At 43.5% G+C, this 27,950-nt stretch overlaps 1 protein-coding gene and 1 long non-coding RNA gene across 2 annotated transcripts in view; one reads left to right on the forward strand and one right to left on the reverse strand.

Annotated features, from left to right (window-relative positions):
* Nucleotides 1–27,950, forward strand: part of ST6GALNAC5 (ST6 N-acetylgalactosaminide alpha-2,6-sialyltransferase 5) — a 180,629-nt gene that overhangs the window by 141,513 nt on the left and 11,166 nt on the right. Inside the window, exons 3-4 of the mRNA XM_043575307.1 lie at nt 11,754–12,163; nt 17,701–17,808. Coding sequence (XP_043431242.1) covers nt 11,754–12,163; nt 17,701–17,808 — 518 coding nt within the window. The remainder of the gene's footprint in view (nt 1–11,753; nt 12,164–17,700; nt 17,809–27,950) is intronic.
* Nucleotides 20,819–27,768, reverse strand: LOC122480666. Its single transcript, XR_006296614.1, has 2 exons — nt 24,461–27,768; nt 20,819–20,973 (listed from the first exon to the last, which is right to left on the reverse strand). It is a non-coding gene; the product is annotated as an uncharacterized LOC122480666 (long non-coding RNA).

The raw sequence follows: 27,950 nt of genomic DNA on the forward strand, positions 1-27,950 counted from the left end.
GCAAATGAAAAGGGAAAAGAAGAAAAGGTGATTTTTCACTAATACAAAGTAAGTAATTCTGTGGCCCAGAGGATGCATGATGTTTAGCAAATGAAAGCAGGTGGCAAAGTACCTCCCTAGTGTGTACATCACAGCTAATGTCTATCAATGGTCAGCAAATGAGTATACTGTGCCAGCATCAATAATCCTGTTCTTAGCTTTGTGCTTTATTTATTTAACTAATGGCTGCCTTACTGGTAGCGCATCATGATGGCGTTTACTGAGCTTGGCAAAGTTAAAAATTATGATTTTGTTTACTCGTGTGTTTCCAGCTGGGGTGCTGAGTTGTTATTCAGGCTGCTGATGACCATTCTTCCACTCTCAGAGCCCCTAAAGTAGGCAGTTCAATAAACAAACCATCAGCTCCAGGACCAAAGTGTCAACACTGACACAATCTGGTTATTTGCTACTTGGCAGTAGTCAGTGTCCAGAGCCTCAAGTAATGGTTCATTTTGAAAACTCCCTTATGCTTAGATAATAAAGTGAATAAAATGTAAGGCTACAGTGTGATCAGTTCAGTTTGTACTACTCCGTCTTCTGTGAGAAGGTTAAGTATATGCACCAAATTAAATGTTCTATTTGGGATGATTTTCTCTCTTGGTCTATGCCTGGGCACACCAAATGGAAGTGAAAACCAAAGAGAAAGCCTGGGTGAGGCTGTGGTTCTAGAATGCTCCCCTCACCTGCATGAACTAATTTAGCTACCTGTGCAGCAAATATTTAGTGATCACCTACTATATATTAGGTCCTGGGGATGTTAGGGTGACCTAAACCTAACAAACACATGAACCTAGTTTTTTTTTAAGGTTTATTTTGAGAGAGAGAGCGAGAGCGAGAACAGTGGGAGAGGGGCAGAGAGAGAGGAGAGAGAATCCCAAGCAGTCTCTGTACCTGTCAGAGCAGAGCCAGATGCCAGGCTCGATCCCATGAATTGTGAGATAATGACCTGAGCGGAAATCAAGAGTCGGATGCTCAGCCTACTGAGCCACTCAGGTGCCCCAACATGAACCCAGTTCTTAAGAACCTTGCCATTTTGTGGGGAAGAGAGACACTGAGTCAGTGATTATAGACATGGTGAGAATTATAAAGGGAGAATCAGAGTGCTAAGCTAGCTAGTCTTGGAGTTTAAGGAAGGTTCTCTGAGATTATGACGCTTTGAATGAGTGCTGAAGGAATTACAAAAGTCAGGAGAGAAGAGGCAGGGGAGGGAGACTTTGAATGTGATTATTATTACAGTTAAGTCATAAAATAACACTGCAAGGTAGATGTTATTGTCCCAGTTTACAACAGAGGAAGCTTGGGTTCCAGAGAAAGCATGTGCAAAGGCCCCAAGGCAAATCCTCATGAATAGTGCCACTTGGACCACAAAGTCGAAGTCAGTGCAACTGGAGTGTGGAGAGCTGCAAGAGGGTCAGGATACAGGACTTGGCGAGGTACGAGGGTCCAGTGAGCCACTGGAAGGACCTCACCCTCAAAGCAATAGGAGGATACTAAGGAATTTTAGGGTTTAGGGACCCCTAACATTTAGGTCCTAATTATGTGCATTTTAGAGAGACCACTCTGGCACCTGTGGACATTTGAAGTGTATGTGGGAGGACTGGCAGTGATCCAGTGAAGATAGCGGGTTGAGCCAGGGGTGGGGTCAAGGGGAAGGAAGGTACAGGTGGGTAGAAAAGATCAATTTCACCAGGGATACAACAGGTTGAGTGTGCTGGCTCCATGAGTGACTGGACATAAGGAGAGTCAGGTAACGGGTCATTCAGGAGAGTCCTTTATGTATCTGTAACAATGAAGCCATGATAGTAGTACTCTTTATGTCTTACTGAGTGATTACCATACCATTTTACTGATGAGAAAATTGAGGCTGAGAGTAGGGAAGCACCTACAATAAGTGACTCAACTGAGGGGTGCCTGGGTGGCTCAGTTGGTTGAGTGTCTGACTTCAGTTCAGGTCATGATTTCAATGGTCCGTGTGTTCGAGCCCTGTGTCGGGCTCTGTGCTGACAGCTCAGAGCCTGGAGCCTGCTTCAGATTCTGTGTCTCCCTCTCTCTCTGCCCCTCCCCTGCTCATGCTCTGTCTCTCTCTGTGTCAAAAATAAATAAAAAACATTTTTAAAAAAATTTTTAATGACTTAACTGAGATTTGAACCCAAGTCTGACTCCCAAGCCAGTGTGATCTTTCTACTTTAACTCTACAGATTTAATGTTCTGTCCAGTTAGATTTTGTTACTCATTTGGTCCACCAAAACCATGGCTTGTTCCCCCTCCATTTAATTCAGCTATATGTGGAAGTCCCAAATTCTCATAATTCTCTTGTGACAATCCCCTATCAGTTATCTTCCCAGATTTGGACTACGCTGTGTTTATGTTAAGGCCTTTGTAAATGTAGCAGAAGCCAAAGAAGCCAGTTTTGTGGAATCTGGTTTGTCTGGCAGCATTAAATATCACCTTCCTCTAATAAAAATGCAGCTTTTTGTTTGTTTTAATGAGCACAGGGGGCGTTTATATCCAATCTCCTCCTAGAGGAAGTAATTGCATATGAGTGACCTTTGAAGGAAATCACATCAGGGAGTTATCTGAAAGTCTGTGAGGTGAGCCAGTGTGTAACATCAATCCTTGTACTAGCATACCAGGGAAGAAACAGGCTCTGGGAATGGGCTTGTCTCTCTGACAACTCATCCACACCTTTTTTGGACAGAGAAGAATCATCTACTGCTTGCAGAGAAAGTAAGGAAGTGAAATATTTCTCTAACAATCTATTGAGTGCCTGCTGTGTGCCATGCATACATCATGATCTCTGCTCTCGTGGCACTTGTGTTTTAGTGGCAGGGACAGACAATAAAGAAATTAAAAATGTAAATCATTAGAGACTGTGGTAGGTGCCAGAGGAAATAAACAGGATCGTGAATAATGGGATCATGATAAACTTGTAGCTCAACTTCCTCATCTGATCAAAACGAGGACAATGGTAGAACCTTCCTTTCAAGGCTGTTTTCTGGATTTTAAGTTAGATGATGTATGTATTCATATCCAGCTGAAGATTTTGTCAGGGTCATAAGTGGTTAATATCTTTGTTATGTGCTAAGTGGGGGGAGGCCACTTCCAATTAAAGCAGTCAGAGAGGACCTCCTGGAGGAGATGACTTTTAAGCTGAGACCTGAGAGATGAAAAGGAGCAGAGCATGTGAATAATTGGAGAAGCAAAGGCCAGACACAGAGGAGGAATGAACGCCTGATGTCTCCCGGTGGCAGAAAGGAGATCAGGAGTCAATGGGGTGAGAATGGCAAGTGAATTGAGCTGAGGGCCATGAGGTGAGCAAGATTCCAACCAGGCAAAGAATTTGGATTCTACTCTTCAAGTAGGGAAGGAGGGTGCTCTGTGCGTTAAAATCCTCACTCTTACAGCTGCATGGAGCGTGCGCTGTAAGGGTGAAAGCTACCAGACCCAGAAGAAGCCCTGGTGGGTGGGGGTGCTGGTAGTATGGTGGGAGGCTGAGGGTGAAGACGGTGCTGGTAGCAGTATATTTGTTTCCAGAGCCACCAGAACAAATTCCCACAACCTGGTTGTCTTAAAACAACTGAAATTTACTCTCTCTTGGTATATATGGCAGCTAGAAATCTGAGATCAAGTTTTACACAGAGCCAGGTTCTCCCTAAAAGCTCTAAGGAAGAATCCTACCTTGCACCTTACAGCTTCCTCACCGTCGTTGGCCAGTAGATGCCTCACTGCCTTCTCTGCCGCCTTCATCACCTGGTGTAGTCCCTGGGTGTCTCTGTGTCTCAGACTTTCTTCTTCTAAGGACACTGGGACTGCTCTGATCCAGTGTGACTACATCTTGACGTACATGTTCATTATATCAGCAAAAAACTTTTTTCAAATAAGGTCACGTGCACAGGTGGGACTTCAACATAGCGTGTGTGTGTGTGTGTGTGTGTGTGTGTGTGTGTACAGGGGCTCTTGGGATGGACACAGTTCAACACACCTCTGAGTCTGGCCACACCTCTGAGGGGCTGCACTGGCTGGAGAGAAACCACAGTGGCCCACCTTCTGGAGCAAGAGCACAGAGGCATTCGGTACTTTCCCTGTGGTGGGAGGTTTACATGCTGTGTAGCCATTCCTGGTTGCTTATTCCAAATAGGCAGGCAGGTGGTACAGAGGCAGGCAGTCGTGCTGAGGGTAGACTGTCAAATAAGGAGTAGCCCTTCTTATTCAACTTCCTCCACAAAATTGCTTCCATTTGTAGGTTACAGCTTCAGTGTACTACTAATCCATGGTTCCTTTTCAGTGAGTCCCCAGTGGCTTTGAACATTCTATGGATATAAGTGGATTTTCTTAGATTTTCAGGAGTGAGGAAACCTGGAGTTCATCCCAGGTGCTGCTTTTAGGGTGTGACATTGAACAAATCACATAACCTCTTGAGTTTCAGCTTCTTCCTCTGTAAAATGAGGATACAGGCCTGGTCCAGGGGTTCTCAACCTTGAGGATGCATCAGAAATCACTTGGAGGACTTGCTAAAACACAGATTGCTGGGCCCCACCTCAGAGCATCTGATTCAGTGAGTCTAGACTTTGTTGTCCCTACTGGTCTGGGAACCACACCCTGAAAATTATCAGCCTAGACGATCTCTGAGATTTCTGCCAGTGATGCTATTCTGCAAGAAGTGGTAAGTTTGGGATACATGTAGGAGGATAGACCCAAGAGGGCTGGAAGAGTTGTAGCAGATGGAGAGATAGGTATCAAGAGTGAGCTTTGCAGGGTGCCTGGGTGGCTCAGCCAGTTGAGCATGCGACTCTTGATGTCGGCTCAGGTCACGATCCCACAGTTTGTGGGATCAAGCACCACATTGGGCCCTTTGCTGACAGCATGGAGCCTGCTTGGGATTCTCTCTCCCTCTCTCTCTCTCTCTCCCTCTGCCCCTCCCTCCCCCCTCTCTCAAACTAAATAAACTTTTTAGAAAAAGGAAAGAAATAAAAAAATTTTTAAAAAAGGAATGAGATTTCAATTTTGTGTTGAGCAACTGGGTGGAAGGTGTGCCATCAACTGAGATGCCAAACCCTCTCTTTGAGATTGGCTTTACTACGTTCATATTACAGATGAGAAAACAGGGACTCAGAAAATCTAAGCCACTTCACCTAAAATTATCCATCTAAGAAGTAGAAGAAGCAGATTCAAGTCAGTGACTCCAAAAGCCATATTTTATTTTATTTTATTTTTTAATTTGTTTAATGTTTATTCTTGAGAGAGAGAGAATGAACAGGGGAGGAGCACAGAGAGAGGGAGACACAGAATTTGAAGCAGGCTCCAGGCTCTGAGCTGTCAGCACAGAGCCCAAAGCGGGGCTTGAACCCACAAACTGAGATCATGATCTGAGCCAAAGTCAGACACTCAAATGATTGAGCCACCCAGGCGCCCCAAAGGCCATATTTTAAATACTGCTCAGTACTGCCTCCTGCCCATGGAGTTCTTCCATCCTAAGGCAGCCAGTAGACGAAAAACAGGAAAGGTGGTGTTGAAGGTTGGCAGTGAAAGCTGGTGGGTGGGCTTGTCATTGAGAGAGAGGAGCAGCTTGAAAGAGTAACATTTTTCTAGGGAATCACATTAAATAATCAGAGTGGCTTATACCCATGTCAGGCTGAACCGAGATTGACAGCTAATAAAAGCCCAGTAATTACAGGAAAACATCAGATTGAAAAGTGCAGAGATTCTTGAAACACCTGAAGCCATTTAATATATCTTATGTTTGCTCCAGACCAACAAGCAGCTCCCAGAGCAAGACCGGTCTCATTACTGAGCTAATGGACATTATGCTCTGAGGTACCTTTCCCTCTGCCAAATAAATCAGAATTTTAAAAAGTGAAACCTGAGATTGCCATGCTGCAAATGTTTGCAAGGACATCACTGAGCGTTTTAGGTGTCAAGTTTAATTTGACTTGGCCTGGTCTATTCTCTTAAGAAAGGCTCAGGAGGCATCAGCTGGGTCACAGGGAGAATTCCTTCTGCTCTTGCTCTCTGGGCTGTGACAGAAATCAGACCTTGATTCCCCGAGCGTGCTTTCTCAAGCAGGGATTGCTCCTGCCGCTTGAGCCCAAAGGAGGAAGTTGTGATGCGAGCTGTCACGCTCCCCTAGTCTCTGGTTTGGCGGGGGGTTGCGGGGAAGTGGTGAAAGGAGAGACCCATTCACACCTTCTAAAATATTCTAAAACATTCCTGAGTCCCTACTAAGTTGTAGACACCACTCCTAGGTACTGGGACGATGACAAATGCTTACACACTAGCAAGGAGCAAGAGTGATGGCAAAAATAAAACAGTAAGCTCCAGGTGTGTGCACTGTGGACACTCCCTCCAGAGAGCCAGCCTTCCCACCTCCAACAGGCCCGCCACATGCTCGGGCCCTAACGAGGTTGCAGCTCTGAGCACCAGTGGCCTCCATGCGCTGTAGATTTTCCTGGGCATTTTTTACTTCACAACAGCTCTAATGACCTTGGCATCAAGCTCTTACTGGGGATTAATAACTGGCTGGGCTTAATGGCCCTCACTGTGTCCTGGGCCTTTTTCCTAGCCAGCCATTAATTCCAGGCAGCGCCCTTAGCTCTGGCCATTATAGCTCCCTGGACAAAGAGGCTGCCCTGAGGCAAATGGCCATAGCTTCCTTCTCTCCAGACAGAGCTTTCCACATTATACTCCCCCTTTTTCTCTCCATGGCATTAGTACAGAGGGCTGGGGTCTTTAGGCAAATATTTGGTTAGGGCACCACACTGCCTTCTTTTTATTTTTTTATTTTTAATTTTTATGTATGTATGTACCTACATACATACATACATATGTATGTATGTATAGGGAGGGTCAGAGAGAGGAGAGAGAGAATCCCAAGCAGGCTCCATGCCCAATGCAGAGCCCAGTGTGGGGGCTCGATCTTATGACTGTGAGGTCATGACCTGAGCTGAAATCAAGAGTCAGATGCTTAACCAACTGAGCCACCCAGGCGTCCGTTATGCCTTCTTTTTATGTCCCAGGAGGTTGGCTTTCTCAGAGAACAGACAAGACAGGCTGTTGGGTCTCATTCACTCATTTATCAATCCATCCTTTTATTCAGTATATATTGAGTGCCTCTTATGTGTCCGGAAGCAAAGAGATTACCAAGATTGCAGTAACCTGATAAGGGTGCCCATGTTTCCTACCATAGGATGGTATACCTCACTAAATGGGGCTTTAAGGAAAACGTCCCCAAGAATCAGGGAGACTAAATACTGTGAGGAGGAGGAAGTCGGAGAGAAGGCCTTGCTAGCCAGTGAGTTCACCAGAAGGGGCCTCCACTCGCGTCCTCCATGGAGTTTTATCTCCCAGGCCGCTAACAAAGCTGCAAGTTCACCTTCCCGTCCTCTGCTTAGTGATTCATCAGCCCAGCATCTGAGTGCTTAAGGGAAGAATATGTGAACACTGCCTCAGGAATCTTAACTCACCAAGGCATGCATATTTCCACCCATATCATTAAGACACTAAGGATTATAATCATACTGAGATGTGGGGGAGCATGGCTCTCTTGGAGGACTGTAATGCATCCTGAGAAACAGGGTCATGGAGTTTGTATAATTTCTAGTCATCCTGCCTCCCAAGACATCATCAGTCCTTCCAAATGCAGAAAACAGACTTCATTTCCTCCTTTGGAAGTGATTCAGCCTTTGGTACATGCTCTTCTCAGCTGCGGGAAATGTAACATTATGTTTAGAACAGCTATTGTCATTTTATTGGCACCACTTACCAAAAGACACTTAAGGCATAATTCAGACTTCAATCTTTTTTGCATTGTTTGGTGCGCCTGCACAACTCGAAGAGTGAGTGTTGTTGCCCGAGGTAATCAATACCTCAGAGCTAAGGCAGATGGACAGGAAGCATGAGGGAGGGATTTCTGGACTGGTTGGACCCAGTGTGTTCTGATGGTGTCCAGGAAGCACAGAGGATCAGTATGGCACAGTCGGGAACCATGGCCTTCCCTGAAAGGGTCTTCCACTGGCCGCATGCACACCTAAGAGACACAGAGAAGGCACCTCAGTCTCCATAGGAGACCCAGGTTTCACCCGTCAGCCACCCTGTGCTTTGAGAATCACAGCAGAATAGTTCATTATGGGGGAAAGAGATGCGGGACTTTTCTTCAGAATGTTTTCCCCAGTAAAAAGAAGCACAATGTCTCACAATGATCAAACTAGAAATTTCAAGATGGTAATTCTAGGTGAGTCTGATGAGAAAAAGCAAGTTCCCATGGCTATAGGGTCCAATGGAATGAAATCCTACAAAGTGACCTTATTAAACAAATACACTGACTTACACAGCACCTCGGGGGTGTACTGAGTGCTCCATAAATGTCTTTCAAATGAATGAACGAATGAATGTCATGTGGCCACATGTATCTGGTTGATCTCTTTATCTCACGGGTGAGAAAGTCAAGGACCTGACTTGTAATTCAGATCCTGGGTCTCCTGACCCTAATCATCACCCAGTGACGTGATATTTGCAGATGCCCCTGTCAATTTTGTAGGAATTTTTTTTAGGGGGCTTCCCCACGAGTAGAACTTTCCCAGGGTGCAGGACCTCCAATGCTGAAACCCAAACAACCCCTAACAAACCGGGTGGGATGGTCAGCTCAAGAGTCCGCCCTGCCCCTCGGGCAACCCTCCATCAGCCCCCCTGCGGCCAAGCATCCGCCTCTACTTCCTCCCGACCAACCAAAATGAGGCTCTGCCGCCTCTGTTCCACTGAGACTTTTTTTGGCTGAGGCCACCAAATCCAAAGAACGCTTTTGGTTTCACTTGTGCTATCATGTCTTGTGACGCCACTAACCACTGGCTCTTTAAAGTTACCTCTTCTGTTAGTTTGCATTGCACAGACCTTTCCTGGCTGTCTTCCTGCCTCTCTAGCTCTTCTGGACAGGCTCAAATGTTTTCTCACCTTTGGTCCCATGGCCCCTTGTACCTAACTTTATTATAGCACTTACTCCACGGTCCTGTAATTATTTATCTGGGGGCACGCTTGCCTTAGATTGTGTGCTTCCTTGAGAGGAAAAACAGGATTTTATCTGTCTTTTTATCTATATCACCAAGTTCAATGCCTGACACATGATTGAAACTCTATGGTTGAATAGATCCTTTAACCTTCCCTCTTCATCCTGTATGTATGGGATATGCAGGAAAAATAAGAAAAGGGAAAATTAAGTATTTCTGCCATCCTTTGGCCCACGAACTTCCCCCTCAACCCCTCAGGGGATTCACAAGAGCCTCATGTTCCAGGTTCCAGGAGTTTCCCTGAAGGGAATAGGGGCCGCTTTCTATACATAATGTGGCTTTTCCTCAAAGGGAGATTTGGGCTTAAGTACATTTCACCCTCATTAATTTAAGGCTCTAGATGGATGAGTCCACTGTTAATAGAGCTCCAAGGGATGGAGGTATTGGATACGAGACTTTTGTCATTTTACTGCATCCACCCAGCCCAAAGCTCTTAAAGCAATAACTGATTAAGAAACAGCAACACTGAGCTTCTGGGGTTGAGAGAGGAAAGGAAGAAGACGATGAATTAAGAAAACATCTCAGGGCATTTATTCTATTCATTCTATTTACTGCACTGCGACGCCATTAACCACGATGGTTAATCCCATGGGCTCTACAGTCTGATTTCCTCGGTTTGAATTCCAGCTCTGCCACTTTCTAACTGGATGATCTTGAGCAAGTTCCTTTCTTTTCTATCCCTCAATATTCTCATTAGTAAAATGGGGGGGGGGGGGGTAATATATTATCTTTCTTATGGGGTTATTTGAAGAATTAATGCAACTATATAAAAAGCTCAAAACAGTGCCTGGCACATGGAGATATCTAATCACCATTAGCAAAAGTGCTCTTTCTTTCATGTCCCCCGACTTGCTGTGCTCTAAATAGCCCCCTCTACTAATACTTTCACACAGTACCCCTTCTCATCCTGTCATACTTTATTGTAAGCCTTTACTGACCTGCTGTCCCTTACTAAAGTATAAACTTTAGGGGTTCTGCTTTTTCCTTCCATTTGCATTCTTACTATTCTTACTAGTGCCTGTCACCTAATAACAATACTTGGATGTCAAATGAATGATGAGAATCTACATTTCATAAGCTTATATGTCAATTATCAACCCAAAGTGATCAGTACTGATTTAGTGAGTATCTACAATGCACTCCACTCTGACAGATAATCCCAATAACAGCTTTCATTACTGAATGATCACTGTACCAGGTCCTATGGTAGGGACTGGGTTCAACTCCCTGCAATTGCTATTTTTATAGGTCAGGTACTGGGAATTTCAAATGGCCCAGTCTAATACTATGTGTATTCAATTCTCCCAAGGTAGAATGGGGCATTAATTTTCCTCATTTGGAAATGAGAAACCTGAGATTTACAGAGGTCAGTAGCTTACCAAGGTCCCACAGCTAATAGGTAGTGGAGACGAGGCTGAATCCATCCTATAAGCCCCCAAAACTGGTGCCCTCTGCCACTATGCTTAACTGACTGAGCCACCCAGGCGCCCCCTTCTGCCACTATGCAGTGAGGGAAGACTGCTGTCCTCACGTGCCCTCATCTGGTTTTGAAGGCAGAGCTATGGCTCAGGAACCCTGCCCCCCCCCCCCAAGTAAATATAAGCCCTAAACTGGATCCAACTTGCTGAGATTATGCAGGGAGCCAGTATGTCCTGTTCAAAGTTAACTGGGAGGAAGGGCAGAGGCTCTGGGGCAAGTCTAACAATGCTACTTTCCTTCAGAACATTCTTGATTGTAATTTTCTCGTGCACTTGCTGGCCTTGGCCTCAGGTCCTAATTACATTATGTTCAAACAGCAACTAAGAGATAGTTCTCATTAAACATAAACAGGGGAATGTTTAATTTGTGGGAACATAGGTGTTCAGAAAGCAAATCGTTGGTTCAGGGTGTTGAGCATTGCCGTTGGCGTTGTCCTTGGGCACCACACAGCCAGGACTCCCAAGGTCTGTGGCTCTGAACTTGAAGCTTTTTTTTTTGTTTTTTTTTACACTTTTGAAGATGGACCAACTCAATTTCACTCCCTCTCCCCTTAAAATGGGAGAAACTATCCTAGCTGTCATTTCAAAATTATGGCATCTGAGGGATTACAATTTGCATGTGTTTCCCCCATGTGATTCTCAGGCGATGTTTATTTAGGATAAGCATATTTGTACAGCATCCAAGAATATTGATAAACGCTTAGCTTTCAATAATGTGAGCTAAGAGCTAATGTCATAGCAAAATGTAGTGTAGTCTTTATGTCAATTTGGGGTAACTTTGGATTCAGAAAGACCTGGGTTTGAAAGCATGACTTCATTACATCCTAGTTATGCATCCTTGAGCAAATTTTTTAACATCTCCAAGCCCAAGTATTCCCATCTGTAAGATGGCTGTGACAGCAACCTTGCTGGGTTATGGGGATTTGGTTATTTGGTGCCAGCTAAGCCCAGAGCCCAGTGTTTGACAGGTCAATGCAAGCCCTCTTTCCATCTTGTCAAATGCTCCTTGTCACCAATTTGGGAGAGAATGTAAGAGTGAATGAGGTAATAGCAGGAGAAATATATTCTGGCATGGGAGGGAGGAGAGGGAAGACTGGCCGCCTTCTGAGGCGGTGAAATGACCTAGTGGTGCCAAGTGAGGGCTGCCTGCTGATGGTGTCCTTCGCCCTCTGCCTTCCAGCCCCTGAAAATGCACTGCAGGGACTGTGCCCTGGTGACCAGCTCGGGGCATCTGCTGCACAGCCGCCAAGGCCCCCAGATAGACCAGACCGAGTGCGTCATCCGCATGAACGACGCCCCCACGCGCGGTTACGGGCGCGACGTGGGCAACCGCACCAGCCTGAGGGTCATCGCGCACTCCAGCATCCAGAGGATCCTCCGCAACCGCCACGACCTGCTCAACGTGAGCCAGGGGACCGTGTTCATCTTCTGGGGCCCCAGCAGCTACATGCGGCGCGACGGCAAGGGCCAGGTCTACAACAACCTGCAGCTCCTGAGCCGCGTGCTGCCGCGGCTGAAGGCCTTTATGACCACGCGCCACAAGATGCTGCAGTTTGATGAGCTCTTCAAGCAGGAGACTGGCAAGGACAGGTAGAGGGCGCAGGGTGGGGAGTGGAGGGCCGCAGGGGAGGGTGAGGACGTGTGGCTGCTGGCTGATTCACTGGAAGCCAAGCTTTTGCTGAGGCTTTTTGTTGGGGCCCCGCTGTTCATGCCATTGATAGAGCTCCTCTGTAGGGTCCTGGGGACTGGCTGCCTTTGTAAGGCAAAGTGAATGAAGCACTGAGACACTGTGTGGATAGTTCAAGGCCAAGTCCCTGTTTTGGAGGAACAGGCGACAGAGCTGCTGGCTTACACTGGTAATAAGTGAAAGATCGTATGTTTTATTGCATTTCCTTTCACTTGTGTGAACACTAACCAAAAGGAGAGTATGGGTTTATTTTTCCCTTTCGAGGCAAACATTTATTCAGTCCACGGACAGGTACTGAGTACCTACCTACTCCTCCACTGCACCAGGCACTGGGGGTATAGTCGAAACAAGACAAATCTAGGCCCTGCCCTCCAGGAACCTAAAGCTTTCCCGGGAGGACAAATATTTACCAAGTAGTGGCTCACATGCTGAGTGTCATGCAAGGTAAAGAAAATGGTGCTGTGACCTGCAGGACAGGGAGACCTACCATAGTCCAGGGCAAAGTTTTCCTTACTCTTAGTTACAGCTCAAATGATGGGACATGAAATCAGTGTAGTGAGTCACTGTAAGTTGTTGTGTTTTTTTTTTTAATGTAATGGAATTGATGGAATGAAATGGAATGGAATAGAAGACAATATCAAGATTCATCCCCCATTTTAAGACAAAATATTGTTAAATGAAATAACACTTATCCATGTCAGTTTTGTACATATGAATATACACATGTAGAGGTTTTTTGAGGTAATGAAAATGTTCTGGAATTAGATAGTAATTCCACAATATTCCCTGTGGCTGCAGTCAGGAGGGTTTTGGGGGGAGTAGTCCTTGACGACACTGAGATAAAGGGCCATGAGCTGGCCAAATCTAGGTGAAAAGCAAAGGACAGCTGGGTATTAATAGGTGTGGTGCAGTGTAGTCCAAATACAGATCTCTAGGCAAGAATTTTGACTCTATCTTTCAGTGGTTGTGTGGCCTTGGACAAGTTATCTAACTCTGCAGGGACCTCACATGCAAAAAGTGCATAGTGGCTAGGCCTCATAGGACTGGTCTAATGATTAAGGTTTTTTTTTTCTTTAATTTTAAAATATATAATTTTAGGGACACCTGGGTGGCTCAGTCGGTTAAGCGTCCGACTTCAGCTCAGGTCATGATCTCATGGTTCGTGGGTTCGAGCCCTGCATCGGACTCTGTTGACAGCTCGGAGCCTGGATCCTGCTTCAGATCCTGTCTCCCTCTCTCTCTGCCCCTCCCAGCTCATTCTCTCCCTCTCCTTCTCTCTCTCTCTCTCTTTCTCTCTCTCTCAAAAATAACTAAACATTTAAAAATGTTTTAAATATGTAATTTTATAATTAATAGATATTTAATTTACCTCCCCCCCTTACAAAAACTGTTGCTGAGTTGATTTCTTAAAACTAAAGAGACATGATAAATGAAATGAAGAATATAAAGTACTAAATTCATTGTTAAGCTATGTTGGGCAGCTCATTATTGGAGAACAGGGCCTTAGAGAAAGACCAGAGCTTTGCCCCAAATTCTTTGTGTGGAAGACCTTTCTTTTTAAATCCTAGAAGCCTTGTGACCATTTGAGGGCTGGTCCAGCCATGGCATCTGGGGGACAGAGGAGAGGAGGAGCTGTCTTCTGGCCCTGTGGCCTCCTTCCCTAGAGGCTCAGGAGACCCCATGGTTAGATCACATAAGGGATCCTGGTCATCATCACAAGCTCTCATGAAGTTCAGTTATTTATTGCCCTTTAAAGGCCACAAATAAGAGAGACTGTCACTCATTTAAATGAGTTCTTTAACTAACAGAGCATTTTATATGGGAATAAGAATGAGAGGAGTTATTTACAGTTTCATTTTTGCTTGTTGGAAAATTTGAAATAAGTAGAAACAGTCTTCAATAGAAAACACTTCTCCTCTTTTTAGTTTAATGGTTGTTTGTTAAATTTGAGAATTCCTGAGACACTGATGCAGTATAACTGCTGCAGTATAAGCTATTGAAGCTAATTACACATTGCTCTGGATCTTCTTAAGAGATTATTTTAAGTTGATAACTTGGAGACCAGTCATTCTACCCTTTGGCCACTTAGGTCTTTGGGAAATAAACTTACACTGAGACATCGCGCATTCACTTAAGTTTATTTAATTCTGGCCATAAAAACTTTATGTTCGGTAGGTCTGTCTCCCTGGTGAGCCCAGCTGGTAGAGGAAACCAAATCTATGTCGGTTACCTACTGGGCCTCTCATGTGCAGACATCCATCTACAAGGGTCCATCCATCCCTATTCAGGGGAATCACACATAAGGACTTGCAGGGTGCCAAACTACATTGTCACTTCTGGAATCTTTGTGCCTCTTACCTTTAGGAAACTGTCTTAAAGAGGCTAATATTGTATTGACTCGATATTCTCATGCGTCCATATTGTTAACCTGGCCTCTCCCGGCTAAAAGAACCAAGTCAGAAATAACCCTTCAGAAGAAACATTTTTCCAAAAATCAAAACACAGAACATTAGGGATCAACGAGTATTTCTTCCATGTAAGCTTTTCTCGAAACCCAGCAAAACAGTAGGACATATTAAAGGTATACAAAATATGGAATATCTAATTTTGTACATCTCATGATCAAGACATTCATTCCAAGCTATTATTTTGAAAAAAAAAATAGGATAATTCAATAGATTTTGATTTATAGAAGTTTCACCCTACTTAAAAGTGGAGGGAAAAATGGGCTCAGGAACAATCTGCAATTAAAAAGCATGACAAATGGCATAGATGGGCAAGTGGTATTCTTTGATATTAGAAAGTAACTGTACTTGAAAATAACTTTATAATTGAATAAGGGTACATTAGGAAAATATGATTCAGAACCAATATTATAGTAATTAGATAAAGGAAGCATAAATGAAATAACTGCAGGAAGAATATTTCCATAGAGATTATAAATGAGATTCTGGTGGAGCAGAAAGGCCTTTAATTGTAATTTAGTGCGCACTATAGAATTATCAGCTCAGTGTGTTACTTCATCATATAAAAGAATATCTGATAATTTTCCCTAATAAGCACATGACAGCTCTTCATATTCCTTCATTATAGCTGATTAAGTGTAAAAACAGTAGATATTCCTTTGTTGGAAAAGGAGTTCAAATCATTTTAGAAAGACAGCACAGAGCAGTTGCATTTCTAGAGCACGTGATCCTAAAAGGCTAGGATTTAAGAAGTCTGGGGATTTTAAGTGGCACTTTAAAGAACTCTTCGCTTTAGTTTCTTTCATCCCTCACTTTGTATTCTCCCCCTTTTTCCCCATGAAACCTTTTTCTGTAGAACCATCTCTTCTAGTATTTCTGGCTGTGGCTTATGGTCTCTACTCTAGCCCACAAAAGAAAGCCAAAATTACAGGGAGTTTCTGCCCCTGGGAGAGCCCTCTTGGTGTTTCTGACGACTCTAAAAACGTAGGGACTCCGTCTCTTCCTGGCCTTCACAAGCTCCCAGTTATTCACTGACCCAGTGTGAGTCTAGGAAACTGACCGTTGCACTGTCACAGCTACAAGGGTGAATCTCACTTGAGGCAAGGGACTTTCTTTTCCTTCTCCTTCCTCTCTCCCTTCCCCAGGGACTACCTTTGCTCTGCCCTGCCTCCTTCAGTCCTGGAAGACTGGTGCAAAGGAAAAGGATTGTTAATTCCTATCTAGGCTGGAGGCTTCACGGTTTTGTACTCACTGCCCTGATGACTGATGGTGGATCCTACACCAGAGCCAATAGCAGAGTATTACAAGGATATCAGTTTCTTCAGGGATGCTAACAACAAAACAAAAACAAAAACAAACACTGAAAGTAATGGTTGAATTATTTGCTTCATTTGCTCCGATCTAGCAACCAAGAGAGGAGGAAGGTGTCTCGATCTATCTATCAACACATCACGCTAAATACTTTTTATGGTGTTCTCTCATTTCGTCCTCAGAATAGCCCAGGAAGATAGAGCTTCCCAGGCCTGCTCTATAGATGGGAAATCAGGGCTCAGAGATAAGCAGTAAGCTGCCTCAGGTCATTCAGCTGGTCAGTGATAAAAACAGCCATACACACTCATGGTATTCCCATCTTTAGGAGCTTTAAAAATGTACTTCCTGGCTATTCCTGGGTCAGGATATAATGGAATGGAAAGCTAAAATGAGCAAAGGGATTAAGAACCACAAAGGGGAAGCCATGAACTCAGGAATGACTATATCACCCATTCCTGTCAGGTATTTGACAAAACAAAGGACTCCTTAATATGCCTCTCTTTTCTTTTTTCTTTTCTTTTTTTTTTTTTTTGGTCCATATGTGAAATGGAAATAATGCAAACTGATTAACAAATGTCTTCCTTCTCAAAGAGGAATGCTACACAGCGCAAGTAGAAAAGCTTTTCAGCAACTCTGTTATTCACATCACATATGGTGCTATGGCCGGGCAAAGTCAGACAGTCTGACCTTGGGGATAAGGTGTTTGAAACTGGCTAATGAGGCATGCCATAAGCACTGGAAAAAAAAAAGCAAAAGCAGCAACCCCCTAAGAATTGAAATTAATATCCACAGCAGCATAGCATGGTAGACCGAGTCATTCTCACAGGGTCAAATTAGACCTTGATGTTATGTCTCCACAGTTATCCTTAGGCTTGGCACGTGGCTAGAGCTCAGTACATATGTTTGAATGGGCAAATGAATGAATTTAGGAACACCAAGATTCATTCCTTAAGTTTTGTCAGTTCGGTCTTTTAAGAAAAAACTTTCAGAGGGATCTGAATGTTCTGAGGTAAAATAAAGCAAATGCTCAATTAAGCATAAGCATTCCTGCAGTCCTTTTCCTCTGGTAATTAGCCCCTTCCCAAATGAATATACTCTTCCTATGGAAAGACATTCAGTCAAGATGTCAATGTTAATTAGTCTAATTGAAGGCAAGCTTTTACCTAAGATTGTTTGATCGATCAGTAGGTATCAATCAATAGATAGACAGATACATCTATGTGTTTATACATATTTAATAAGCTCTTCATTATTTAGGCCTGCTTGGGGAATAAGGAATATTTCCAATTAGTCAAGTATTGTAGTTAATAAAGACAGAGTTGACACATGGGGATTGTCATCTTACAAGAAATTGAGTTGTGGTCGTGTGCACTTAAACACTGAAACACTGATCATCATCTTTGATGATGAAGAAGTTGCTTGAGCATCCTTTAGTGTCATAATCCACCATGGTGGAACATGCATATCATTTATCACTCTACCATGGAGTATGATGCTGTTGGTAAGAGATTTCTATCAGATAAAGTGTCAGCTATTTACCAAATGGATAGAGAGAGAGAGAGAGGGTGTGTTAATCATCAGCCATGCTCCAGAAAGGATTTAAGATGGTAATGGTTATAATGATTACTTTACCAGCTTGCAGACTTAATTGTTGTTCCTTCCAGGAAGATCTCAAACACTTGGCTCAGCACTGGCTGGTTCACAATGACAATTGCACTGGAGCTCTGTGACAGGATCAATGTTTATGGCATGGTGCCCCCAGACTTCTGCAGGTAGGATTTATTCTGCAAGTGTAATTCATCAGCAGTGTTGTTGCAGGATTTATAAATATCTGATTCCAAATATCAACCATGAAACATGTCTAACTGTCTTCTTGAAGCAATTAATTAACATGTCCCAAGTTCTGGTTCTAGAAACAACAAACAGCATTTAATTATGTGATATAAAATATTGAAAGTTTTTGTTTGTACTGCTGGAGAATTAATCCATCTTGTGGGCTTCTTTTATCCTCTGAATATTTATTAACCAAAAGTAATGCAACAATTGGCATAATATTAATGATGAGCAAGCATTAAGAAATATTAGTTTTATTCTCATTTTGAAAGAATGTGGTAATTTTTAATGAATTAAGGAGGGCAATTTCTTCAACGGCAAGGCCTGTTTTCTAAAATTAAAATACTGCTCTGAGTCTCTTTTCCTCTTCACATCAGTAGCCTTGATTTGTGCTTCTAAGGCCAAGAGCACAGATATAATTATTTTGGTGTACCGCTTTAAAGGGAACATACACACATCTTTGTTGCTACCTTAGGTTCCCACGTGCCCAGCCAGCGTTTGGTGTGTACTAACAGATGCACTGAGAAATACTCAGGGCCTGATTTGTGGAAGCCCAGTTGAAAATTCACTGTAATTTAAAGTAGCAATGTGGGTACCTTCAGAAAGAATTCTGCTCTCCAGGAATACCTGGTGACCTGCAACCTGATCTTCACATGGCAAAATCTGGGGTGAGGGCATTTTAAACTCGCTCCTTAAAATTCACACATGCTTATATCTTCATGTGTTTTAAACCTAACACCTTCTCGAAGGCCATGGGCCTTTACACAAAATCTGCAATTTGGACGTTGGATGCAAGGATGTGAGTACTTAATCATGCTGTTTTTCCACTTTGCAACTTTTCTCCCACCCTCTTGAGCCCAAAGACCCAACACAGCAGCAGTACTAGTTTACATATGAGAGAAAGATTAGAAGGTTATACAGAATAGGCCTTTGATATTTGCCCAGACTCACTCGTCCCCGTGGATGGCCTGATGTAGCAAGGAAGGGTGTGCACTCTGGAGTCAGAAGGCAAGGTTCAGGGCTCCACCTGGCTACTTACTAACCGAATGTGAGCTTGAGCTGGTTGTTCAATCTCTCTGTGTCTCAGTTTCCTCCTCATTAGAAGTGGACATGATGATACTAATAGAGTCGGCCATGGGGTTGTAGGTGGATTAAATAAGTTAATACACATGAAGTGCTTGGACCAGCACCTATACATGGCAAGTTATCTTGGATCCCCATCCGATTCCTCATTACTGAACCCATAGCCTTGTTTCCCTGTTTAGCAATCCATGTGCAAAAAGTAGGTAAGATAGTGTAAAAAAAAAAAAAAAAAGCCCAACCTCCTCAACCCAACAGGCTAACAAAGGCAGTGAGAACAGTGCTTATGGGCATGCAAAGAGCCGTCAAAGTTGATAGCTGTATGGCAGATATAATTATGGAATATTGCCATTAGGACTCCAGAGAGAAAGAGCATGAATAAATTGAAATGTTAATGACTTAGAGCATTCAAGGAAATATTCCATTTATTATAGAAAACAAATGAAAGGCAAGTTAACCTGCCATTTCTCTTACTCAGAGCTAGTTCATCATGACTGCATGATCATAGGAGGGGGACAGCTTATGGGATGCCGCTAACAAGGGAAGGGAGTCAAGATACTGTTGGTGCACCGTCTGTTGCCACCGGTTCTGGCTTTCTGTTCCCCAGCCACCATCCCAAAGCTTCCACAGTTGCTTTCACAAAATGCTATCTCCAACAACTCTTCAGGAGAATCCCTGTACCCTGTACACGGTGTCCTGTCAGAGTAAGTGGAGAAGCTGGGTGTCGTGTGGCAGAGAGGGTTGGGCTGCAGGGAGTGTCCTGCTCAGTGAGAATTCCTGTTAGGATGGCTAAGCAGGGAAGAGCCGGGGCAGCACAGACTGACTCCCACATTCCTTTAATCTTTGCTTCCAGGACATGTTAGCTGAACCACCCAGTTAGAAACGGGGTCACCTTGAGCCTTGCTTCCCTCATCTGCAAGATGGTAATAAGAAAACGGTATTAAAAGCAAGCAGGTCATGGTGAAGGTTGAATGAGGTCATGGATGTAGAATGTCTGACACAGTGCCCAGCACACAGTGCTCAGGAAAGACTATTAAGGTTATGAATATTACTAATATATTAATATTATATTATAAGATATATAAAATAATTATTAATGTTATCCAAAGTCCTTGAGAGTTGCCCCAAAAGGTACTAAGAATTTTGGGGGATTCAAAGAATAAAACACAGCTCTTGCCTTCTAGAAACTTACAGTAAGCCGTATCCACACAAAAATGTAATGAACCCAACACAGCCACTGGGAGTCAAATCACTTTTGCAAACAGTATCTACCACCAGAGAATGAAAAAGCAACTTGTAAGTCAGTCTAGCTGCTCATCTAACCATTTCCCCTTTTTGTTTTTGTTTTGAAAGAAGTTGAGAACTATATGGGCCAAGCAGGGTTCATGTGTCATGAGCTCTAGGACTTATGGAGGTCAGATATCCCAGGGTCCAGAAATGGTAGGGACAGTTTTGTGAGGTGGCAGAACTCAAGCTGGTGAGTCCGCCAGAATATAAACTCTCCGAAGGCAGAGATTTTTGTGTATTCGGTTCACTATTTGAGCCCTGGTGCACAGTCCCACATGTGTTTACCTTCCTAGCCTATAGCAGATGTGTCGTAAATATCAAGAGAATGAATAGCCCTGTCCCCTACTCTCTCCTTAGTGCTCTTGTAAAAGGGTATTTGCATGGGTGAAAAAATAACCGTTTCTGCTCCTCAGAAGCTATGGGACATTGAGAAAGTTATTTGACCTTATTGACCTTAATGATCTTGGGCAAGTTACTTAATGACTATCCCTGAAGCCTTAGCTCCTGTATCTGTAAGATGGTGAAGACAGCCATACTTACCTTAAGGGTTTATATGATAATGCCACAAGATAATAGATGAGGAAGGTTTGGCACACCCCTGGTGTTTATTAAGCACACATTTACATGTACATTTACCAGGTGAAAGGACTCACTAATCTGCAAGCGTGGATGTCCAGCAGCACATTTTAAGGAGATGTCTAGCAGATGGTGCCCAGTTGGTGAGGAGAGCCTGGTTGCTAGAAAAGGAAGAACATATATGACCTCCTGTATGAACTGGATCCCACTTTTCTACATCATTGGGAATTGGCTTCACGTGGCCTCCAGCTCCTACAGTATGTCAACACATGAGGCGGCTCTAGTGTACCTACCCATTCTTTTTTTTTTTTTTTAATTTTTTTCAAAAATGTTTTTAACATTTTTGTTAGCAGGGGAGGGGCAGAGGGAGAAAGAGAGAGAGAGAGAGAGAGAGAGAGAGAGCAAGCACAAATGGGGAAGGGGCAGAGAGAGGGAGACACAGAATCCAAAGCAGGCTCCAGGCTCTGAGCACAGAGCCTGACATGGGGCTTGAACCCACGAACTGTGAGATCATGACCTAAGCAGAAGCTGGACGCTTAATCAACTGAGCCACCCAGGCGCCCTGTACCTACCCATTCTATTGCTTCCTTAAAGTGGCCAGTTTCTCACTGGAATGAAGAGTTAGGTACATGGGGTCAGATTTCAGCAAGCAAAAAGAGAGCCAACTGCTTATTTTTGGTAAATTAACCTTTTTAGCCTTTAAGACACAACTAACATCCTCAAAAGGAGTTATTTGCTAAAACTAATCACAGAAACTTCCATTCACTCAACTGACTCGTGTTGGGTACCGAGGACATGATCAGAGATGGAAAGGACAGGGTCTCTGCCTTCAGTCTCCTGACTGTCACTTGGACACAATTCAGTCAAAAGGGACAGAGGTTCACAAGATGACAAAAGGGAAAATACTCACTGTCTGCCTGTCAGTAGCATCTGACCCACAGGGCTTTATTCAAACATCCACCTCTGGGTCCTTGCATCCCTCCGACCCTATCAGGTAGACCAGGGGCAAGGAGCCAAGACAGAAAGAATATTGGGCACACCTGTCCCCACTCCATCAAGAGCAGACCCACTTCTGGGCTCTTGTATAACATATAAGGGCTCTTGTATAACAAAGGGTTGTGTGGCAAATAAGAACTTTGACAACCTCTGGTCTAAGATACAATCATGCCGCTTTCCAATCTAAATCTAACTGTCACACACTTTTCAGGAGAATCTAATCATTGCCCCTTATTGCCAGGGAAACCAAGGCACAGAGAGACCAAACACAGGGCTACTTCTGCAGTCATTTCTGTCAGCCTAAGGTGGCAGTGACCCACAGGGAATGTCAGCCACTATGTGCATGGAGTGAAGGAGGGGACAGAGTGTGAGGGAGTAGGGAAATAAAGTGTACTCTGGGGGAGCAAACAACTAAGCAATCCATGAGTGACGGATTCCCAAGATAAGGGAGCGTAAGTTCGCCTGTACGTGCCTAAAGCTGCCATTTTCCATCCAGCTCTCCTGGAGGTCTGGCCTCCCTATCCCTCCCACCCAAAGGGCCTGATTTACTTCCAGGAGTCATTCATTGGTAAGAAAACTTCTAGTAGCCCCTAAACTATTAAGCACATGGACTCCTCAGGAAGAATGATAACCCTACATTCATATTTAAAACCACAAAATGGAAGGAATAGACATATAAATGGACATATAAATGGCAGATGACGGACACATTACTTAAAACCTTGTAGAATCTAACACTGGTAAAAGTCATCTGACTAGCAGGCAAACTTTTTCTCCTTAGTTTGGTGCTACAGTAGCCCCCTGGCTGCTTTCCCCAACTCCAGCCTTTCTCTTTCCTCTCCAGACACCACTGTGGCTGGATAAGCCACGTCTGACTCTGCCAGTTACACCCCTCAGCAGCTCCCCAAAGCTTTTAGAGCAGAGTTCACATTCTTAGCCTAGCACACAGCCTATCAGGACCTGGCTTCTGCATCTGCTTCAGTCTCATCTTCTTGCCTCACTCAGACTTCTTTTTGCCATACTGAAAACTTCTAAAAGAACTCGCCCTGCAGACAACGGAGGGCCTTTTGCCCTCAGTTTGGAATTTCCATCCCCGCCTTCTTAATCTGGCTGATTGCTGCTGGCTCTTTACAATAATATTAATGACTGATATTTTCCTGGACATACCATGTGCTGCCCTGCGCTTAGTATGAATACATGCACCATTTCATTGAAGCTTTATGATAATCCCATGAGATAAACATTATTATTATCGTGATTTCACATGTGAAGCTTAAAGACTGAAAACACTTGCCCAGTCATGGAGCCGGTAAGTGACAGAGCTAGGATTTGAATGCAGGTGTCCAGGGCCCCACTCCACTGTTTCACATGCAGCAGGATCTCCTCCAGGCTTTCCCTCACCTCCTGAGGCAGACCCTACCTGGGCCCCCACTGGGCTCTCCGTCACCCCTCCCCTGTCCCACCTCACGGATGCATTTGTCCATATCCTTTATTTGCCTGTAGTCTCTTCAAGAGGAGGGGTCGTGCCTCCCCACATTGTTATTGTGTCTGGCACATAGTATGCATTCAGTATTGATTGATTCAACAAACAGAGGAAAACCTTCCTTTCCTTGGCAGTGTTTAAGAAACTGATTTTATATTGATCCCAATACCGAAAGTGCCTAGTGAATGAAAAGTATAATTAGCAAATGGCAAATTCAGATTTCAAGGGTCTTGGGAAGTCAGTGGTGGCCACCTGTTTTCATTCTGTGCCAGAGCCAGTGTTGGGCCTTCACAGAGGGGCTCGGGCATCAGGCAATTAGTCTCCATCCTGCCTCTATCACTGACTCCAGGCTCATCAGTATTCTGAAATCTGGGGAAAATTAATGTCACACTGCACCAGAGACAGTCTCAAAATATATTATTATATGGACAGTAGACCCTTAAGTCATGCCATATCCATATAGGAAGCCAAATCCATTCTCTCTGGATGAACTATAAATTGCAATGAAAAAAATCTTGTTATCATTGCTTTCCAAACTAAGTTATGGTGAGTATTTTTAATCTCATTTTCTACTGTAAATTATTTGCGATAATAATGGGCCAAGCATTTAAATTTTACCTAATAATCTTATTTCTGGTCATACTTAACACATTACCAAGTTTACAACTCTCTGTCACCCATCATTTCTTGAGTATTAATTAGCAGAGTAATGACTCAGAGTGATCACTGTCATGGAACTAAATTAATATCTCATCCATAATGTGAAGGACATCTCAAAGGTATCGTGAATATCAGAGAGTTGATTCTGCTAGAATTATTAGCTAGTGAACATTAATAAAGCTGCCAGTGTAACAGGGAAAGTTCCTAGTTGGCGACAGTCCACCGTGTTGAATCAGATGCTTACAGAGGACAGGTGTGGAATGGTAATGCGCCTGAGAGGTTCACATTTTATGAAGTAGACTTCAGATATATTTTTGTATTTTTTCTTAGATGCTTATCTTTGCCATGATTTCCTTCTTCCGTCTTTGCCATAATTTGACCAACTCTTAGCAGTCATGGGGTATTTTCATTACTCTCTTCTCCTATGGGTCCACTGATCTAATAAGAGATGTTATAGCACCACCTGAGGTGCCTGGGTTGGGAGTGAGTGGGGGGTTCAGATGACTCACTTTGGCTCTTTGCCCTGTGAAGCACAGACAGCTGCAGGCTCTCAGTGCTCTCTGTGTTCCAGATTCACCGGTATTATTCCACTGGCTTCCAAGGTGTGCAGATGTTTTCCTTCCAAAAGAGGCTGTAAGGACAAGAAATTGAGGTAACACAGTAAAAGTGACTCAGCAGGTCTCATAGGGATGAAGCAGATGTATAGGAAGTCCTGCTATAGGAACATTTTCTTCTTAATGCTACATAGTGTCCCTAAAGGCCCCCAGTGCGAGCCAGTTTCAGAACACCCTAGACCCTTGACAGCTGTTGATTCGGCTCTATTCCTCAAGCATTTCCTAACTATCTACTGTATGCCAGGTACCATGCCAAGCATACAAGTGTGTTTAGAGAGTGTCTGAGAGCTCTAGAGAGAGGCAAAGCCACCGTTCTCTTCTTGGGTCACTTGTAGCCTTGTAGACAGCTCAGCCCAAACCAAACAGATCACGGTTGATCCACATCATGCCCAGAAATGAAAGTATTTTTCCATGCCTGCTAATACGGTATAAGGTTTCCTCCAGTTGTACAGCTTAGCTTTAGAAGATTCAGAAATGGGACATTACAAACTCCTGTTACCATTAATATTAGTGAACATGATTGTAAATGAGCCCAAGGCTGGGAGGTGCTGGGAGAATGCAGCCAGGACAGAGTTGTTCCAAACCATGTTCCAATAGGAACCTGGGATGCCCTTGGTACAGACATCCACCCGATGGAGCAGAAGTTTTTCCAAAACACAGAGCCTCACCATTAGGAGTACAGCTTTGGTCCAAATCTGAGCCCTGAAAGTCTTCAGTTTTTCTATGCATGAGTTCTGTCATCTGTAAAACGGGGGAAATAATAGTACCTCTCTCCCAGGGGCGCTGTGAGAATTAAATCACGTGAAGTGCTGTGCACTCTGGTTTGGGCTGAAATGGTCATATCTAGCTTCTCGCATGGCCCACGAGTGAGGCTGTGTGCTTAAAGCCAGGCACTGCACACCACCTGTGTGCCAGAGGCTCACTCAGCAAATGGAGCAGTGATACTTACCTTATACTTACTTGCCTGATGAAGAAGTGAAAGAGACAATGTAAGTGAAGCACCAAAGCCTAGGAGGTACTTAACTAAATCACCCATCTTCAACCTAGCTGCCTATTATAATCTCCTAAGGCACTTTTTAACGTTACTGTTTTTTAAATTTTTTGTTCTGAAAAAGTTTTAAATGTACCAAAAAAGTTGCAGTCATAGCACAGAGAATTCTTGCATACCCTTCGCCCAGCTTCCCCTAATGTTAACATTTTGCATAATTATCAATACTAAGAAATTAACACCCATACAAAACTCTTACCTGAACCTTGTTCAGATCTCACCAGTTTTCCTGCTGATGCCCTTGATCTCCTCCAGGATCCCTTTGTGTTTAGTTATCCTGTCTCCTCGCTCTCCCCTTATCTGTGACAGTTTTTCAGCCTTTCCTTATCTTTCATGACTTTACAGAATCTGGACATTAGTGTCGGAGGCCCCTCACTTTGAATCTGTGTGATGTTTTCTCATGATTGGATTGAGGGTATGCATTCCCAGGGAGGGTAAGTGAGAGCAGTAAGCCCTTCCCAGCGTCCCATGTCAACAGGCACATGATGTCAAAGGTCTTTTTTTTTTTTTCTTTTCTATCTTCATGAAGGAATCAGATGTCTTATTACTGGCAATGTTCACCTTAATCACTTGGCTGAGGTGGCATCTGCTGGGTTTACTCACTGTGAAGTTATTATCTTTCCCTTTGTCATTAATAAATATCTTGGGGGAGATACTTCATGCAAATAACCTATTTCTCTTCATCTTTTTTCCCCACTAATGTTTCATTCATCTGAGCACCTTGCCTGCAACAATTATGGGGCTGTTCGAGTGGTGATTTCTCTATTCCCTCATTCTCTCTAGATTTATTAATTGGAAATCTTCTGTAAGAAGAAACGCTGTTTCTTCTTCCTCATTTATTTATAGATTCAGTTATTTATTGAAATCATCATGGACTCATGGACATTTATTTTTATTTTATGGGTTTTATAATCCAGTACTACAATTATTTATTTTGATACTCAAACTGAAGGCACTTCTTAAAATACTCCCATGCCTGGGACCATCTCCAAATCAATTAAACCAGAACCTGTGGAGGTGGAACACAGGCAATGATATTTCTTTAAAGCTCCCTGTGTGCACTCAATGTTAGTTCTTTCACTTCCCCTCCCCTCTGCTTCCTCTGTAAAGAAACAAAAATCCTTCTGCACATGATTTTGCAGGATTTATTTCTGAGGTGGTCCTTGGAGCGCTGTTGACAAGCTGCAGCCATGTGGGGAACTGGCTCTGTGATTTTCTCAGCACTGCTTCCCACCGCCCCCACACCTTCATCCCCAAAACAGGAACTTGGGTGCCAGAATCCTCCCTTTTACAATGGGAGCCTCCCGGTGTGGAAATTCTGCTGATATTTATTGCTGTTTTCATTTGGGTCAGGTGGAGGAAGAAAAGGCTATGGCAGCCTTTAGAAAGTCAGGTTTGAGAAAAGACCTAAGGAATTAAGACCTTCCACTGCAAAGGGCTTCCTGAATGGCACAGCGGATTGCTGCTGATGGCAGGCTTTCAATCGGGAGGGCTGTTCCTGCAGTCGCTTTGGCTCTGCCTTCTCAAGGCCCACAAAGCACTCCTCTGCCATTTGGACAGAGTTTCTGAAGTGTGGAAACAACCCTCACTTATGTGGACGCTTTTGAAATCATAATAACTAAATGTGTAAACTTAATTCTCCCTTTCGGTGATCAATATGGAGCCAGATAAGTTTTCATTCAAAGAGATGGTCTTCCTGAATAAGGAAATTGATCCCCATATAGCATCCTTTAGCTGGTTTCCAATTTCTCTGTATTTTTAGATGCCAACTCAATCTCATGATATTTTTGGAAACCTAATTGTTTCTTTAATCAGATTGATGCCAGTAATATGTTCAAAGTGTAGATAAATCAGGTTTAAAACCTGACTTATTTCAGAATAAAAGCTTAACCCAAAGTATGCCATGGCAGAGTGAATTTGGTGTGGTTCCTCATACTATGCCATACGAATCTGAGGACATTTGTCTGACAAATTTCTGGTTTTTGTTGTTTATTCTTTTCTTCGTGGTGGTCAGTTCCAACTTGAATTCTTCCTAGAGTGTATTTTCTGGACTGAAAATACTTTCTACTAAATTTTAAGGGGGTTCTGTAGTAAGTTTATAAGGGAAATCTATATTAACTAAACAGGCTTGGACCTGATGTTTCACTATAGAATGCAGAGATACTTCGAGATGAGCATGATAGAGATGCAGAGCATTAATTCAGAATAGCATCCAACCCAGGATGAGGAACGTTTAAACACTGCATGACAAAAATAAATCTCACTTCCTGGAAGAACTTTAACCTCAGAGGAGAGGCAGCTCAAAAGGTTTATTGTTGTCAGAGCCACGAACTTGAC

This window comes from Prionailurus bengalensis, chromosome C1, assembly GCF_016509475.1.
Source record: "Prionailurus bengalensis isolate Pbe53 chromosome C1, Fcat_Pben_1.1_paternal_pri, whole genome shotgun sequence".
Lineage (NCBI taxonomy): Eukaryota > Metazoa > Chordata > Mammalia > Carnivora > Felidae > Prionailurus > Prionailurus bengalensis.